Source organism: Amphiprion ocellaris, chromosome 19 (assembly GCF_022539595.1).
Source record: "Amphiprion ocellaris isolate individual 3 ecotype Okinawa chromosome 19, ASM2253959v1, whole genome shotgun sequence".
Taxonomy (NCBI): domain Eukaryota; kingdom Metazoa; phylum Chordata; class Actinopteri; family Pomacentridae; genus Amphiprion; species Amphiprion ocellaris.
Genome location: NC_072784.1, coordinates 4860497 through 4879286, shown reverse-complemented (window position 1 = coordinate 4879286; position 18790 = coordinate 4860497). Strand labels below are relative to the sequence as shown.

The following is an 18790-nucleotide window of genomic DNA, read 5'->3' as shown; positions in this document are numbered from 1 at the left end:
CAATCCAATGCACCTCCAATGCCATATTATTAGGTCATATTGTTTCTACCTTTGTTTTCTTGGTCAGAACAAGAATGTGAATCTTTTCTTATTTTGATGACAAAACATTTAAGTCACTTGGCACTGCTATTTTGTTGTAACTTGCTGCAGTATTTCCAGTGCCAGTGCCTCTGTCATTAAAATAAACTGTAATAATATTCTTGAAAGTAAACTGGAGAATTGTCACATAAACTCTCGTGCATTGAAACTGAATTAAATCTGCCTGATGTAACAGTAATTGTCAGAACAGTGCTGTATCATGAATTGATCCATCAGGAATACTGGCTACACACACTGAATGAATCAGCCAGCTGTTGAGTGGAGACGATTCTAATCAACGCCACCATCAATAACCACGCCCCTGATTCGGCATCCATGTCTTTCTATTGGTCAGAAATGCAGTCACATGGAACTTCTGTCCAATGAGCGTTCTCACTTTTCAGATCGTGGGCGGTTCCATTTGCGCTCCTGCTTGCTGAGACCGGGAGCTAGCGTGCGGCTCGGTCCGTTAGCAGTAACGCCACAGCGGTAAGTAGTAAGAAAATATCTCAATTTAGCAATTCAAATATTCAGAGTTGAGCTCAAGGAAGGGGAAAGAATACCAAAGGACTACAGAAGCTTGTTCTAGTTTTCTAGTGTGACCCCGTGCTGTCGAGAAGTTAATGTAATTGCCTTTGTTTGGCAGAGCTAACCTGCTAATGCTAACTGTGGCTGAGGTCTGTGGTCTCGGTCTTGTCTCCTCGACCATTTTGGTGTCTGATAAGCAACAGACCGATGTCCAAATTAAAACTCGGCCTTTCGTTGAGCGTCTGGTTTTAAACAGAAGTTTGTGGTGGAAGGAAATAACAGGTGGTGTTCGTGTCGTGCAGCTCGGTGAGCATGCCGGCTCTTTAAACGGTTAGTTGAACGGTTTTTGTCGGAGCTGTTAGCTTGTCGCTCTGCACCGAATTAAAATGGCGTCTGTTTTTAAATTCCCCCGATGGAGCTTTGGGGGTTCAGGTCCAGCTGCTTTTTTTTAAACACTCTCTCATCCTCTTGAAGTGAAAGCTTCGCTGCAGTGCCAGATTTAACAGGTGTATCAGTGGCTTGTGGGTGTTGGTGCCACGCTTCGGTAACTTGTTGACAGGAGCAGTGTTGATGTTTATACTTTTCATTTCATTTTACTCAACATAAGCTAACCTATAGAAATAACATGAAAGTATGTGAATGAATGAAAGTCATTCCCGCCCCCTAAGGCCACTATGATCCCATCATTTTGTAATTGCACAGCATCAGACAACACAGAGCAACAGTCAGTCTTCTGTGAAGGAAATGTGTATGACCTCTACTTAGATCAGTCGTTTCTTACAGCTTTCTAAAGTCAAGTTTGGTTATTTTTTTCCCCAATGAAATAACAGTTAAATATCTAATTAGTTTGGCAAGAGTAACAGCTGATACAACAACAGTGCTATCCAAAAGCCAAATCTGTGAAAAATGTAACAAGTAAACATAATTTTTGGTTGAGGAAGATCAATATAATATAGTATAATATAATATCAAAGCGACAGATCAGTTGTTTATGTTCAGCTGCTTTAACCTGGTACATTTAGTGACAATGGAATAGATCTGTATTGTCACTGTTACAGAAAACAATGAAAATCAGTTTTGCACTCTCCGTACAGCAGCATTAAAAATATACTATGTAAGACATTAGCACACCCTAAAATTATATACAGCCAAAATACAAGAGCAAAACATACAGTGTGAAAACGGTTTGTGGTTAGAGACCTGCTATACACATGATTATTGCACATGATATGAATTGCACTGACACATAAATATTGCACTTGTAGGTACAAGAAACTAATGTTTATATACAAAAAGAAAAAAAATCACAACTTATAGATTGTATATATATTTGTGACATGTATTTATGCAACACAAATTATCTTCTACATGTACATTTTGTCATGCAAGTGCACACATCCAACTGCATATGTTTGAAAAGATCGCATTGGGCTTAAGATAGGAAATCCCTAAGAAAGAACAGTTTGCAGAATCTTGGTTAGAGCACTTTTTTTCTTTCTTTTTGACATTTTGACATGTAAATATCTGTGGTTTGCCTGTTAGTTTTACGACACATTTGCATATTACACCGAGTCACATTCCTGCCTGTGAAAGTAGGGCTGTGTTTATTGCCCGAGGCGTGTGTTGCTGTGCCATGTCGCTGCAGCTGGTGACCAATTTATCTAAACCTCGAAGATCTGCAGAGTCCCTGATGACAGCGTGTGAATTGTTTTACCCTATTAGGTGTTTTTGGTATCAGGAGTATTTATTTTATCTGCAGATATGGGTGCCATCTGTCCTTTTGTTGATTGAGCCAGTTTTCAGTTGACTTTGATTTTACCAACACAAGGGCTGAAACTAATGATCATTTTAATTGTTGATTAACCCTCGATTATTTTCCTCAGTGAAGATGACTTCAGGTATATTAAGACGGTTGACGGTGTAGTAGCTGACAAGTAGCTGATTAATTGCTTAATCGTTTCAGCTCTAGCCCACAGTGACATTTGATTTTGTTTTCCTCCTGCAGAGACAGACAGCACCATTGCCATCTACTGCCAAGAAGATCTTTCTAATACTGTCATTCACTGGACAAAAGCAGTCACCACGGTTTCCAGAACGACAATGGTAAAGTTTTAATTTCATTCTCAGCGTATGTATCTTATTGTCATGTGTCACTCAACAAAAGGCAGGCGACTCGGAGGACACACTGGTCTTTGTATTAAATGTCATTGTTAACAGGACAAATAAATGTGTCGTATCTAATTTAAGTCACAGGACTGGTGCCAGCTTGTTATCATTCCAGTCTGCCTGGGGCTTTAGGAACACATGCTGCTGCTTCCACATCAGCGCTCTCCTCTAAATTGGCTTTGGCTGCCTGTGCATACACTCTGCTTGTGTAATCACTGGTGTTCGAAGCTCGGCCGAGACATGAGGTCTTGTTATTCAGTGTTTTAATTATTCAAAGTCAAGTGTGTGAAAGGTAAAACAGGTCTTTCAATATAATCAGGTGGAGCCTTTTAACCTTAATGATCGGTGCTTTCCAGGTTGACAGAGAGCGTTTCTCACAGAGTAGGATTAGTTAGATAAATGAAACCTGGAGCATTTTCAGATCTGTAACATGGACGGAAGCTGAAAGAACTACCCATAAATAGAAATAATCTTTTGCTTTAAAATGGCTGGTTAGCACTTTCACCTTGCAGCTAGAAGATGCCTGGTTTGCGTCCCTGTCCTCCAGGGATCTTTCTGCATGGAGTTTGCATGTTCTCCCTGTGCATGTGTAGGTTTTCTCCGGGTACTCCGGCTTCCTCCCACAGTCCAAAAACATGCTGAGGTTAATTAGTAATTCTAAATTGTCTGCAGGTGTGAATGTGAGTGTGATTGTTTGTCTCTATCTATAGCCCTGCGATAGACTGGCGACCTGTCCAGGGTGTCCCCTGCCTTCACCCTCTGTCTGCAGGGATAGAGTCCAGCCCCCATGACCCTAATGAGGATTGAGCGGTGCATGGATGATGGATGGATGTTGCTTTAAAACGCTTCAAGTCACAGTGCGGTGTGGATACTTTATCAAACGTAGACTGGAGGTTATGATTTGGAACCGACGGTCAAAAAAGTCCCTCCTGTATGCATCTATCTTGCACTAGGTTTGGGAAAGTATTATTAAGGGTCGGTTTTGGTGTAAACTAGTCATTTCTGAACCTACTTCAGCAGAAAACTCTGAAATATTTCCCCTTTAATTTATGATCTTGTTTTTTTTTTCCTCTGTAGCCCCCGATGCGCCACCGCTCCATGCGTGTCTTCATGAATGATGACCGCCATGTCATGGCCAAGCACTCAGCAATCTATCCAACTCAAGAAGAACTGGAAAGCGTACAGAACATGGTGTCTCACACAGAGCGAGCCCTCAAGGCTGTCTCTGACTGGTTGGATAAACAGGAGAAGGGAACTTCCAAGTCGGATTCTGATGGCACAGACACTGATAAGGAAAGGTGAGGACATTTCCTGCAGTCAATAGAAAGTTAGTAAAACAATACCTCTTGCCTAGTGACATCTAACTTTTAGTTTGTCTTGTGTTTTTCCCCTGAAAGTGAGCATAAAGATCAGGCAACCCGCTCTCTGCGTGGCGTAATGAGAGTGGGCCTTGTTGCTAAGGGCCTGTTACTGAAGGGGGATCTGGACCTAGAGCTGGTGCTGCTCTGTAAGGAGAAACCCACAATCAATCTGCTGAAGAAAGTGTCTGAAAACCTGGTTACACAACTCAAAGTAAGAACACAACTCAACTAATGCACAAAATAATGCAGTAATGTTGAATTAGAGCCTGACTGATACAGGACTTTCACTGCCAATACAAATATTGTTTTTTGTATCTCAAAATCAAATGTCAGATTCCTAAATGTTAAGCTTTGAGTTTTACTTGTGAATTGTGCTGTAGAAATAAAGTTTAATTTTATTAGGACAAAAAATTTGAACCAGGAAAATTATGGATGGCATGTTCCACAATGTTTGCTTTGACATATCGAAGGTCAGACAAGTAATCTGTGTCCAATCTTATAGCTTGGTTGTAGCCTGCATCTGTTTGGGTGTGTTTTGCAGCTAGTTTATTGTAAGGAGCCAGAGATGTGTTTCAAAGGTTTCACTTGTTGGCAGTGATGAAGCATACCACTGAGTCTTATTTTTCTGCAAGCACATCTAAAAATACTTCAGACAGTGTAGAGAAAGTGGGAGACATAAGTGAGTTGGATAAATCATTTAGTGTAGCTACAGAAAAAGCAAAAAATAAATGTGTATTTTGACATTTAGACCCACTTAGTTTCCTTGGCTGAGATACAATAATGAGAAGAACAATACACAGTGTGCAAGTTGTGCAGGCTGGCTGTTGCTGACGACACGCTTAAGCAGGAAACCGTAAAATAGAGACTCCTGCCTGAAAAATAATCCCTCTTCCTGTGTGCTTGTGGTGTCAACAAAGTATTAACCATGTCTGTGAGAAATCCGAACTATGTAGCAAATTCTCCATGACCAAACCAATACATTTTTGTGTAAAATTAAATCAGAAATTGTCCTTCAGAGGAAGAACAATCCACTGATTACTTACTAATAAGCTACATACGTGTTAGTTTTGTCTCAGGGTACATTTCCTGTGTCTTTAGAACATCTGTCTGTTATCTGAGGTTTGTACCATGCTCCATTTCAGAGGTGTTACACTTCACCTCATGATGCCAGTGCTATGCTTTTTGCATCTTTGAGGGTTTATGTGATGTAAATTTCATCATCTGTAGACCCCTCCATGTACTTCTGTGTGCACTCCAAAATTTGCGCCTAAAGCAGTAGTCTGTATGTGGGAAATGCATATATGACTTACTGCAAATGTGTAGAAGCAGCAGATGGGAAAGTAGTGGAATAGCTGTGTGTTTGTGATGTCCGCAGGTGTGTGCATCTATGCAAGAGAGTTTAATTAAGGCATATGTAATGTCTGGCTTGAGCAAGGGGAAAAAATTTGTTGTTGGGCCTAATTTGCATTCCACTATACGTGTCAGTTATTATTATTTCTCCAGGCACATAAAAAAAAACAGCACAACATCATTAAAACAAAAGAAGACATTAGATGTTAACTTGGACTTAAATAGGATAATTTTTGTAAAGCTTTTTACATTTAACAGTCCTTTTTGAAAGGTTCTGTATCTAAGCGTGTTATTTTGAAAGTTGAGTCACTGCTAACCATCCAACTCTGGCCTGTTAGCTGTCCATGCAGTAGCTGTTGGGGTTCTCGATGTCATTTGGCTACCTCTCCAGTGAGTCTGTCATTCTTTTACTCCACCATCTTGGTCTGTAAACTGGTTGGTGTTACTCTCCAGTGGATCTGTGAGAGAGATGGCCTACCTCGCCAGCTGCAGTCCAGGATGATGGAGTTGAAGTCTGTCCACAGTGGACACTCAGGAAAGGCAGCTGAATGACTTGGATGAGGCGAGCTGATCGGCAGTAACAAAACTTTGAAAATAAAATACCGAAAGCATTTGTAACAGACTTATGTGTCAGCGATGAAGGTAATTGTAGCCTAAAATTGCCATAGTTTGCTTACAACACAGCTTTACAGATACGATTATATGAGAACTACACAAACCAAAGCAAAAAAAGTTCTAAATACAAGTTTTGTGGCTTTTCCTAGGAAAGCACACAATCCTTTTTTTGTGTCCGAGGTGGTAACACCAAGTGTAAAACTTTAATCTGGAGCCCTGGATAGTCTGATTATCAGCACAAACATTATTAAACAAATCAAACTGTGTCTTTTGTGTGTCTGAAACGCTTTTGTTCTTCCACAGTTGATCACAGAAGACAAATATGTGGTGACCCAGCACATCCGTGAGGCCAGCATCGTCATAAAGAACACCAAGGAGCCACCCCTCACCCTCACAATTCACCTGACATCCCCTGTGGTTCGTGAAGAGATGGAGAGGACCGCAGCTGGAGGTAAGCTCCTACACAAAGGCCTCAATGTTTTCTTTTTTAGTGGCGCCCATCCTCCAGCAGGGAGGCCAGGCAGGCAACCAGACTAGACAGATATTGTTTATTGGGCCTTCAATGGAGCTAGGGGACAAGAATGCACCGTCACATAATGAAACTGTGCTATGCTTATAGCTCTCTAGACACTCTCGTAGTTCCATGTAATGTAATTGTACATTTTTGATGGCCCAATATACAGTATAGGGCAGGTAGTTTACTGATTGCTGAAGACATGGCTTTCTCTTCCCCCATAATGATCAAGGTCACCAACGAAATGAAGGCTTACTGAGAATTTAAACAAATACAAAAAGAGAGACCACTTTGTTTGCATGTGTTTTATCATTGATGATGAACGGTTTGCATTGCAGCAAAAATGAGTAGCAAAACATGCGGTGAAGCTGTCTTTGGTTGTTCGACCCAGCAGTGGGCTATTGACTGTCTGTGATGTTCCTTGGCAGGGAAGGCTCAGGGTTGCAGATAACGACAAGGGACACTTGAATTCGGCGTGCAATAAATATATAAACTTGCATGTAAATATGTATTGAATTGCTTAGCTTGATTTTATCTTGACAACAACAAAGTGAGATTTCTACCATCTTCTGTACTTTCTGAGAGCTCTCAACAGTAGTGAGGATCTCAGTTTCAGCAGGTGTTGATCCTTGACCTTATCTGTAGCCCCGTGCTCACAGTGATGCCCAGTTTGGGTCTGTTTTTATTAAGCCATCAGTTTTGCTGCAGTGTGGACTTGTTTTGATACCCACCTTTTGTGCATCTGATAACTTCTGCCTGTGGTTCCAATTCTGATTCTCTCTGTCAAGCCTTCTAGTTTGTCAATTTTTAGGGACGCTGGACCTTTGACCAACTGGCCGCTCTCTGTCTCGGAAGGGGCAAAGTGCAGTGTACCCAGTATAGAGGCAAAGGGGAGGGGCTCTACCTCCTGTTAACGTCAGAAAAGAAAAGTAGACCTTTTTAGTCTCTCAAACTAAAGCATCCATTTGAGTTGAAGCGACAATGGAGAGACAACCTCCCATTTGATACAGCCAATAGTCCCTTTATAAATTACATTTTTTTTACATTAGGAGTTTCTTTTCGGGATCTTTTAGTCAACGCACTCCACACTACAGTCTTTCTGGTGGGGTTTAAGTGATTGTTAGGTGCTGGGCCATGCAAAACCATATTAACTGGGAGGTTGAGAGTGTTTGGTGGTTCTCCAGTGGAGGGGTCCCCCTCCCCTTCCCCCTCCTGCCTGTGGTTTGGGAAGGCTGCCTGTGTTCCCCCTGGCCGCCTGACAGAACTCCCCTTGGTCAAACTGTACCTTGTCTTCTTATTCCACCTGCCAATAGAAACGCTTTCAGTCAACGATCCCCCGGATGTTCTGGACAGGCAGAAATGCCTAACTGCCTTGGCTTCTCTACGCCACGCTAAGTGGTTCCAGGTTTGGACCTTGTCTTTATTTGTCTCTAAAACAGAAGTAGTTTTCAGTTTGGTTTTATGCTGTTTGTTCTTTTGTCTTTTATTTGGGCGTTCCATGTGTTTGTTTTTTTTGTTTGTTTTTTTTTCTTTATTTACTCTTTCAAAGTGTACCTTCTGTAGTAATACTTGATGACCTGGATGTTTGTTTCTTAGGAAACCTTTGTCATTACACTGTTGTAGAGTTGCTTTGCTCACTTAACAGGTTCTATCGCAGCACCACTTTTAAACAACAAAACAGTTCATTGTTGCTTTTTAGTCCCTGAGTTCATTCGTTTCCTCACTTTGCTCAGCAGTTGCCTAACTCAAATCAGTAAACTATCTGGGACTAATTCATCATCTGTCCAGGTGCAATATTTCTATAATGTCAGTGTTGCTGTGAGTGAGTTGTTGTTATTTTCATATCTATGCAAGCTACTCGTAGAGCACTCTTTGCTGCCCCATTTGGTAGTTTTGGAGAGAAAATGTTCTTTGTAGCTAACCATATTTTGATAATAATTCATCATAGCGTTGTTGCCTGTATCATCTCTGGCTTTCACACTATAACAGTCAGTGCTACATTTCTGCGGCTTGTTATTGTAGAGTATGTGGCCTCAACTTTTCCTGCTCTCTGGCTGTATCTGTTACTGTGCGCCACAAAATCAACGGGAATATTGCACCTTGAGTCATATTTTTAAATTCTTTTGCCACTAATTCAACTACGACCTGTTTCAATGACAGTACACGTAAGCACATCCCTTTTTTTTCAAACAACTAGTTCACTTGTCTCTCACACTAAAGCTGGTATTAAGTTTGATGTGGCTTTCTTCACTCTTTTTCTTCTGAACTTGAAGTCATACGCATGTTTTCTCCTCACAAACAAATGTTTTACTTCTGATAACCACAACATCACTGCTATTGGCTACTGACTTACAGACATGAATGTGAATGATTATAATTAGACTTTAAATGAAGTGATCAAACATTATCTGTCATCTGATATCTCTGGACATATCCATAATGACAAAGCTAAGCTGTTCTAGTCTGTGTGGCTTCATTTTTTTAATTTCTATTTATTTGGATGTTTATCTTTGCTTTACTTTTCACACGGTCTTCTTTTTTTGACTAAAGCCTCTTATCCACCTCATGCCCCTCCTTCCCTCCCCTCCCTGATTGTGTCCCCAGGCCAGAGCCAATGGGCTGCGCTCCTGTGTCATTGTCATCCGGATCCTAAGGGACCTATGTGCCCGAGTACCCACCTGGGCCCCGCTCCGTGGCTGGGTGAGTCAAAGAAACCTCTATGTAGTGTCACTCTACTTGAAGCTCTGCTGATGGCTTCTAAAACCTGGTAAATACGTGAGGTGTGGTTTACTCAAGATTGATTTCTTTGCCTAAAATTGCCAGGATTTTTATTTCAATACAGCTGACAGTTCCTTTGGTAATTCTTTGTCTGTTTGGAGCCAAAAAAATCAAGGCACCGCAATCACACTAACGCAGTGACCTAAAATCTCTCTGTGTTAGTGGCCGAGCTTAAAAATAGCATCGTCAAACAAAGAGTCTCCCTCTCTCTCCTGCTTTGCAGCCACTGGAGCTGATCTCTGAGAAAGCCATTGGCACAGGGAACCGGCCCATGGGGGCAGGAGAAGCTCTACGGAGAGTTTTAGAGTGTCTGGCTTCAGGAATCCTCATGGCAGGTACACATGTGGGACATCTCCTCCAAACGTTATTTAATCGAGCCGTTGCGTTCCTTCATCATAAGTGCTCAGTTTGTTTTTTGTGTTCTAAACACAATCCGAAACTGTCTTTTTTTTTTTCACATTGCAGATGGTGCTGGAATCTCTGATCCGTGTGAGAAGGAATCCACAGATGCCATCAGTCATCTGGATCACCAGCAGAGAGAAGACATCACAGCGAGCGCACAAGTGAGTAGAACAAAACTGCGTGTGGGCGTTTTCACAGCTTAACAAATGTGTAATTGACACCATGTCTCGTGTATCCTCAGCATGCCTTAAGGCTGTCAGCTTTCGGACAGCTTCACAAAGTGCTTGGAATGGATCCCCTTCCTTCTAAAATGCCCAAGAAACCTCGGAGTGAGACTCCAATTGATTACACAGGTAAATCCGGCTTTGTATCCTGTGAGATTTAAAGACAAGTAAAGACATGCTTTCTTATATATATAGTCATGGTATAGGTTTAATGCTGTTACTTGCTTTGTGTTTTGTGATTCAGTGCAAATCCCACCCAGTACGGCTTATGCCCCGCCAATGAAGAGGCCCATTGAGGAAGAGGAGGGCACTGATGACAAGAGTCCCAATAAAAAGAAGAAAAAGCTGCAGAAGAAATGTAAGTCAACAATTTTGATCAAATATTCCTTTTAAATAGGACAACTAAGGTGCTGTTTGAGCCACCAGTATCTCCTCTCAGAGATTTTTCACCACTTTTTGATACTTCAGCTGATTAAAATGAGACCAACAGATTACCTGGTGATGCTCAGTCTATATTTATCTCTTTGCGCCAGTGACAACTGTGGCCAGAGGAATTATGTTTTTCCTTCAGTGTCAGCCTTGTAAACATACTATCTCAGGAATGCCTTGAGGAACTTCTTCAAATTTGGCACAAATGTTCACTTGGACTCAAGGATAAACTGATGAGATTACTGTCAAACTTCACTGACACAACATAATGTTCTGCAAAGCATTTTTTCTGGCCACTTTTCAACCAAACAGAAGGGTAGATTGTGACCATATGTCATATTTTGTTGAGCACTGAAATGGTGACGGAAATCTTGTATGCCTACCCTGAAACTGATGATTGTACAGATAGACGTGTGACAGCTCCACCTTTAAAATGTCTAGCTTTTTGCAGCAATACCTATTTGATGCATTTTTTTTACTGTCATAGCCACAAGATAGCCAATTTTACTTATTCTGAATCAGCTTTATTGGCTAAACATGAATACACTTAATACCCGCTACTCAGTTTTTTCAAAGTCGTCTGTGTGTCTGGTTGACAGACACATAGAAGTAGTAGTTCTAGTTACCGTTTGCCTTTATTGGTTCTATAATACTTTTGTTCTTGCCCCTTCCACCAGCTCCTGAAGAGAAAGCTGAGCCTCCCCAGGCTATGAATGCCCTAATGAGACTCAATCAGCTGAAGCCCGGTCTGCAGTACAAACTGATATCGCAGACTGGCCCAGTTCACGTGCCAGTTTTCACCATGGCCGTAGAAGTCGATGGAAAGACCTTTGAGGCTTCTGGTCCATCAAAGCGCACTGCCAAGTTACATGTAGCTGTAAAGGTGAGCGCAACATTTGCAGGAACGTTTTGAATAAATGTGTTAGATTTCATCATCGGCTCAAATCCCACATCCTATACCAGTAGTTCTCGTTGTCAGACACTTCCTTGCAATTTTTTAAACCACAGTGAATCTGTGTGTGCGCTCTCAGGTCCTGCAGGACATGGGCCTGCCCACTGGAGTGGAAGTAAAGACTGCTGAGCCGGTAAAATTAGAGGAGGCAGTAGTAGCAACCACTGTGGAAGAATTGAGGCCAGTGGCAAAACTCGAAACTCCCACTGCTGCCACAGGAGCAGCCAACGCAGACAGCACTTTAGCTGCAGAGGTATGTGTGTCAGCGAGCGTTGTTTGGGTGCTTTCCTGTACGACTGAATATTCTTATCTTACTCACCGTCTCTCGTTTCCATCAGACCGCTCGCCAACAGGGACCGATCCTAACAAAACACGGCAAGAACCCCGTGATGGAGCTGAACGAGAAGCGCCGTGGCCTCAAATACGAGCTCATCTCAGAGACCGGAGGCTGCCCCGACAAACGGTTTGTCATGGAGGTGGAGATTGACGGGCAGAAGTTCCAGGGAACAGGACCCAATAAAAAGGTGGCCAAGGCTTATGCGGCTCTGGCTGCTTTGGAGCGACTCTATCCTGAGGGTTCTGTGACTGAGGCTGCTAAAAAGAAGAAGGGACCACCCATGGTAAGGAATGTTGTGTTTTTTTAAAGTCCTGGCTTGCAAAAGCATGTTTAAAGTTGAACAAAAAAAATGCGTGTGTGTGTTTTGGCGTGTATATGCATGTTGTCAAAAATGTAATTGTAAGGAATAGTAGTGCTGCTTATATCAGGGTTATTTGGTTGTAGTGATTTTTTTTGTGTGTGTTTTCCTTCCTCTGATGATGATTATGCATTGAGATTGGTCCAGTAAAATCACTTGCGGTGCTGCAGCTCCACAGTGTTTTCTGGGATGATGGCCAGTGCTCTTAGTCATTGTTTTGTACCATCTATGATGTCTACACTCATTACGTTACTCTCCACTTTACCTACTCTGCGTCTGAACCATAACAGAGACTGATCAGCCACAACAATAACACAACCTGCCTAGTATTGTGCTTGTCCACCTTGTACTGCAAAAATAATAGTTCTTACTAGGACCTCTGATGATGTACTGTGGTTTTTCGTGCCTGGACCTTGGCAGCAGATTCTTTAGTGGATCAGGCTCTTTAAATGCACCCTTCAGAACTTCACTAAGTGTGGATAAGGAAGCTAGGTTAGCATCTTGGGATCTTTGTCATGTTCCTTGAGCGGTTCCCATTTAGTTATTGCAGTGCTCTTGCCATGCATTTTTTTCGCTTGCTCTGAAACAATGTGTAGATGGGTGGTTTGTGTCAAAGTAACATCCACATTGGTTGCTTAGCTGTTGTTCTGATGGGGAAACTGTTATTTTAATGTCTAATTCACCAGGGAAAAAACAGCAGCCCTGTTTGACTGAATGACCTCAATGATTTGCAAAATAGAAATTTTCAGTGGAGTAGGTTTCTGCCTGGAGATGATTGTTATGGTTTTCTGTAGATAAGCGGATTTTATAAATGGTAGGAAAAGGGGAAGAGAAAGCCTGATACTTGCAATCTACACCCGCTGAATTAAACTACATCTACACGCATACCAAGATATGAGTTTTCCCTTCAGAATATTATGTAGTAACTAGATGATCAGTGTTGAACGTGTCACTTGTCAGTGGTTTTAATGTTGTGGTTGATCAGTGTACATATACAGTGGTGGGAAAAAGTTTTTGCATACCCTTAAAATTTTACACAATCTCAAATGCTATCGTGAAATATTTGTGGAAAAATCTTTTTTTGTGTTTCAAAAGGTGTGGCTGCATTAGACAGACACAAATACAAATTATATTTTTTTTGTTTATTGTTTACAAGAAAAACTAAAAAAAAACTAATTTCTACCAAAATGATCCAATACTCAAAATCTGTTATTTTATGAAACCAATCAATTTTAAGTTTTTAATGGAATTTTTTGGGATTTGTTTGGTATTATGGCTGTGATTGTACTAAAAGAAGTTGCCCTTGAGGATTGCACCTAAGATTCTTCATGCAATATACATGCAAATGTTTGGGGTGTCTGAACAGTTTTTTCCACCGCTGTAGGTCTGAAGGTACAAGATAAAACGTTGCACGTACACAGCTTAGCTTGTTGGAAATTCATATACAAACCCACCTAGATTTTCATAATTATCACCTTTTATCAAAATAGAAAAAATGCACGATATCTGTGTGTCGTCACGGTTAATATAGTATTAATCAAAGGTTAGGATTATTCACATTTCAGTTTGACTTAAAACGATTGTTTCCTCTTTAGCACAACCCCGGGTTTGGAATGATGGGAGCCTCTGGAGTTGGTGATGCAGCTGCACCCAGAGGGAGAGGGAGAGGAGGAAGGGGTCGTGGAAGAGGCAGAGGTTTCAATAATGGAGGAGGATATGGCCAAGGAGGTAAAAAAACAAAAAAAACAAAACACTTTTACTTTATCACATGTGCTGTATTTATTTGGTAGAAAGTTTGTAGAGATGATTAATAGTGTGAAGTCTGCATATTAAATCTGTGTCTTCCTCCCAGGTGGCTTCGGAACGTATGGTTATGGGAACAACGCTAACTCTGGATACAGTGAGTATTTATTTCAGCCTTTCTGATCCTGCTGCGGTTGGGAATGTGCTCTTAGTCTCGGCTGCATTAGGCCTTCATTTACCATGTGACAATTCCAATCAAATTTGTCCTCCAATGTGTCAGCTAATAAGTGATGTGTCCTGCAGCACGGCACATTTGGCCCGGCCTGTGGAAATATGTTGTATCATATAAAACATCCTCTCTTCCGTGTTGTAATAGTTCAACATGCTGGGATGTTCCCAGTTCAGTGATTTTACATTTCTCTGCTTTAAGCCACAGGATTGAATCTGTTTTTTGACAAGCCCCCCTCTTATGAGTACCCCTTTTCTTTCTTCTGGCAGCCTGTTCTGAGGACTGACCTACCTGAGCGTGACAGGAGCAGAGAAATCTAAAAAAAAAACAAAAAACAAAAAAACAGCAAACAGTTTGAAAACAATCTGACCAAACAAGTCATTGAACTGCTGCCACCTTTAAGGCAGAAAAACAAAACAAAATAAACAATCTAATTTTGATATTTTTTCCCTTCTCTGCCCTGTCTCACTCTTTAGGTGACTTTGTCTCAGACTGCTATGGCTACCACGAGTTTGCGACATAGATCTTCCCCCAGTCTTAGAAAATCAAAAACTAGAGAGGATAAAAAAAATGGACAAAAATACTAAGTAGTGTTCCAGCAGCATCATGAACACCCTTCATCACCAAGTCCACAACCATGGGAATACAGTGACAACAACCCTCTGCCCTGTCTTGCCAAATCCACTTGTCATTTCCTGACACCTCGGGGAGACGATCTGCCACTGCATGCATGTAGCCATAAGACACCTTCTGTCCCCCAACTTTCCGTGGATGTACCTGAACAACTGGACCTCCCCGAACTGCAGGGCTGGTTTAAAGCAGAATGTCTTCATACCGGGGACGGGGCTTTGTTTCTGGAGCATGATTAAGTGAAGGCCTATGGGAGCTGGACAACATACTGCCTTTTTGGATTATTGTCAGGACCACAACAGCCTGGTCTCCACTTTTTGTCTCCATCATGTTTACTTGGACGAGAGTACTGAGAAAATCTTAACGTAATCTGTTTCGTTTTAATGCCTTTCTGTCACTTCTGATCATGATTGAGCTTATTTTGTATTTTATGTTTTGTTTTGTTTTTTTTAATGGCCACGTTGTTTGTGTAAAAATCTGTTTCTTTGTCATATCGGCAACACTGTTTAGTCACAGCTACACTGAATGCATGATGGTCCTGCTATGGCAGTGTTTGGTAGTTGGACTAGCCCATCTGTTGCAGCGTTAGACATTGAAGAACTGAGGCTGTTGGCACCAGGTTTGCACACACAGGCTGGAAGAATCTGATGTATATTTGGGAAGGGAAGACTTCTTGCTTTAGCTGTTTTTATATGTTTTGATTTTAATTTTTTTTTTAAATAAATGTGACATCATTCATTTCTGTGCTACTACACGGTCTGATTTAATTTGAGTGCATGAAAAGAATGTATTCCAAATAATGAGCAACATGTAAGCTGCAACCAATCCCATGTTAAGCTCGTTTTAAGACTGCCATTCTGTTATTTCCTAGATTACTACAACAATGGTGGTACAAACGGAGGAGCCGGTGCATCAACCAGCCCATCAGGTGGCCCTCTAGCCAGCACAGCACCAGGACCAGCACAGGGCTCCTACGGTTCCTACTACCAGAGTGACGGAGCCTACACTGCCACGGCTGCCAACAAGGCCCCCAAAAAGAAACCCCCTATGCACAAAGGAGGGAAGTCAACGTTCCCAGGTCCCCCAGGGGCAAACAGTGGACTTGCAGGAGGCTACCAGTCCAGCAGCCCCTCAGGGCAGGGCTCTTATAACCAGTACGGCCAGGGCTATGGGCAGGGGAAGAAGAGCTTCAACCAGAACCAAGGTGCAGGAGGATATTCGTACAGCACTGCCTACCCAAGCCAGGTGACGGGAGGCGCTGGAGATAACCAGGACTACAGTTATGAAGGCAAGTTTAAATGTATTTTTAATCCTCTGAATCTCAGAACCCCGTGGTGGGTTTGAAAGGCATGCTGTTTATTTATTACTCAGCCAAGGAACACTGTGGAGTTATGTGACAATCGGCGTGCATTTGTCCGTCCGTCTGTTATTCTGTCTGTGCACAACATAACTGTCCCACATTTTCCTCTTGCAGGTTTCAACAGCCAGTCCAATTACAACTCCCAGGGAGGCGGAGGAGGCGGCAACCAGGGCTTCGGCACCAACCACTCTCAGTACCACAACCCAGTGGGCTACGGCCGAGGAGACAACAGCATGAACTACCAGTACAGATAGACTGAACCGCTCCGTCTGCGGATCGTCGGCACCAAGCACCCTGCATCAGTGTCTCAAGCCTTCTCCAAAGAAAGTGATCGACGGCTTGCCTGTGCTCTCTGCCTTTTTCCATGTTTGCTTCTTATGTGCTTTTGGGTTTATATGTAGCACATGTGGGCACATTTGAGATGTCTGGACTTTTCAAGTGTCCGAGCTGAGCTGTGGCTAAGTTTAGTGGTCTGTTTCAGTGGTCTGGTCAGTGCTTAGTCTTGTGTTTTTAGGTTATTTTTATTTTCTTAACCTATGCTACCAGTCCTCGTTCTCATCACTAAATATGAAGGCTAATGCGACAATTACTTGCGAGCTCTGACTTCGCTTTCCTTTCTTACTAAAGAGTTGTGTGGCGACGGCATTTTTTCCATGTGAAACTAGTTAAATCTTGTAGTTTTAAACTACAAAGGTTGTTGTATTTTTTGTAATGATTCAATGGACCCTGAATAGCTCGTTCTTTTTTCTTCAATGCTTGTAATTTTAGCTTATTTTGTAATTTACCTAATGTGATGTAGTTATTTTAATAAATGGTTTTGGAGATTAACCGGAGGATTCTCGCACATTCTGATGCTGAACCCGTGTTTCTGCCGAGCACAGTTAATGGAGAGGGTGGGATTTGTTCCTGTTCATGTTTAACACGGTGTGTTTGTATTTATTTTTTGTATTTTAAATAAAAATCTGAATTAGAGTTTTGGCATAAAGTATCAAGAATTTGTAAAAATAGGAAGCAGGTTTAACTTCAGTCACATCTATAAATTAATAACCGGATTCTTGGACTGAATGGGGGGCGGTTGTACTGTAAAATGTATATGTAGGGAACGACGGGTATAGAGAAATGCTTGTGCAGAAATGTGTTGTGGAATACTGTAAGACATACTGGTTTCACTGTCTGAGGCCTGATTGTCTCAGATGCAGCAATTTCGTAAGTTTCATCACCTGCATGTTTCCATTTTACACTCCCAACAGTTCCATCCTCTTCTGAATTTTATAGAAACATTAATACACCTATTCAAGTCCTGTTTGCTGCAGAGTCTTAGTGAGAGCAAATACTGAAACTACATTTACTGGACTAAAATCATCTTTCAGGGTGGCAGAATGTAATGTTCAGTCAGACACTGTAGGGTCCAGGTTTAAATGACCATCCTAACTCCACTCCTTTACCACAGGTAAAACACTGAAATGGAATTTTGTGCATAATGATGGATTATCTTAATAAAAGTGTCCCGACAGCTGTGATGGAACTCAGGATTTATCCAGAGAAGCTTTAATACAACCAACTCCACTATATAAGCCTCAAATCTGAACATTATTTGTCATCAGATCCTGAGTTTAACCAGTTTAACCAAATGCCAAATGCGAACATCACCGTCAGTTTAAAAGAAGCACTGATCGTTTCTGCTGCAGACGTCTAATAAAGTCAGTTAAGAATCTGAAATAGCAGCTGTGGGCAGCAAACACGCCTTCAGAAGGTGTATTAATGTTTCTGTTAAATTCAGAAGAGGATGGAACTATTAGGAGTGTGAGGAGGAAATGTGGTTCTCTTACAAAGGACCTGCAGACCTTTTTCCATCTTTCTGCACTTGGAGCTGAACTTCTGCAAAACCTGAGCACTGAAAATCGGAACACTGACAAGATCTGAAACGCTGGAAAGCATCTGAAGAGCAGTTTTCCATTGAGACAAGAAGAAGGAGAACCCTGGAGGAGAAAGCAGCAGTCAAACAGGACCAGCTGCTGTCTGGAGTCTGTCAGACCGATGGTAAACATGAAGGTAAGAAGCTTATATTACTCTTTATCCTGCATTACATTCATTATTTGACCTATGTAAACACATTTGAAGCATTTTCACTACAAAAATGAAAATAAATTGTTTCTAAAGTGCAGAAAACTTTTTGTTATCCCAAATAAATTCAGGTTCCCCCAGTGTCTGATTACGGCCCTGAATAAATGCATCTAAAGACAATAAGTCAGCATGAAATGGATCACCTGCTGCAGCACTGAAAGGTGATTTTACTTCAGTATTTGAATTTTTGTTCTCTTGTCCCCACGATTATCCTTTAATCAGAGGCTGATTAAAGAAAACTTTGGGGCTTCATACATATCTGACAGGTGAGAGAAACTCATGCACATACACTGAAAAATCAACATAACTGCAATTTAACTCCATTAAATTCCTCAGCGTCATGGTAACTGAATGAATGCTGATGTTTTCTTAGAGTACATTTCTTATTTCTTAATTTTTCCCCATTAAATGAGAAATGTGTTGACCCAGCTGCAGTGATTTGGAAAAAATATCATGTTTTGATTTGAGGGCAACAGTTTAGTTGAATTTGGAATCAAAATTCAATGAATGAAAAAGAAAATATTGTGCAGAAATGCATTCTTGTTTCCATTGCAACAATCAATTTATATTACAGTCATTAGGATCTTAAATTGCCACTAAGGGACAAATAAA

The 18790-nt window shown here is 41.4% G+C and overlaps 1 protein-coding gene across 2 annotated transcripts; it reads left to right on the top strand.

The window, feature by feature from the left end:
• The first annotated feature begins 464 nt into the window (after positions 1–464).
• ilf3b (interleukin enhancer binding factor 3b) lies at positions 465–17026 on the top strand. 2 transcript variants are annotated; one of them, XM_023273456.3, is made up of 18 exons: positions 465–567; positions 2612–2709; positions 3850–4070; positions 4170–4344; positions 6402–6549; positions 7926–8017; positions 9217–9312; positions 9614–9725; positions 9856–9953; positions 10034–10145; positions 10261–10374; positions 11123–11328; positions 11477–11650; positions 11736–12017; positions 13688–13820; positions 13945–13992; positions 15566–15982; positions 16169–17026. In XM_023273456.3, exons 2-18 carry the CDS (start codon positions 2707–2709, stop codon positions 16306–16308), a joined length of 2571 nt encoding a protein of 856 aa, XP_023129224.1. In that variant the 5' UTR covers positions 465–567; positions 2612–2706; the 3' UTR covers positions 16309–17026. The 2 variants fall into 2 exon arrangements, with proteins under 2 accessions (XP_023129224.1, XP_023129225.1); XM_023273457.3 differs by lacking the exons at positions 15566–15982; positions 16169–17026 and adding an exon at positions 14541–15432.
• Positions 17027–18790: the final 1764 nt, after the last annotated feature.

Bases quoted from the DNA above. Each gene is read 5' to 3' on its own strand.
- ilf3b (XM_023273456.3), top strand. The intron at 9,726-9,855 runs GTACACATGTGG...TTCACATTGCAG, and splicing joins TTCAGGAATCCTCATGGCAG to ATGGTGCTGGAATCTCTGAT. The intron at 11,651-11,735 runs GTATGTGTGTCA...CGTTTCCATCAG, and splicing joins ACAGCACTTTAGCTGCAGAG to ACCGCTCGCCAACAGGGACC.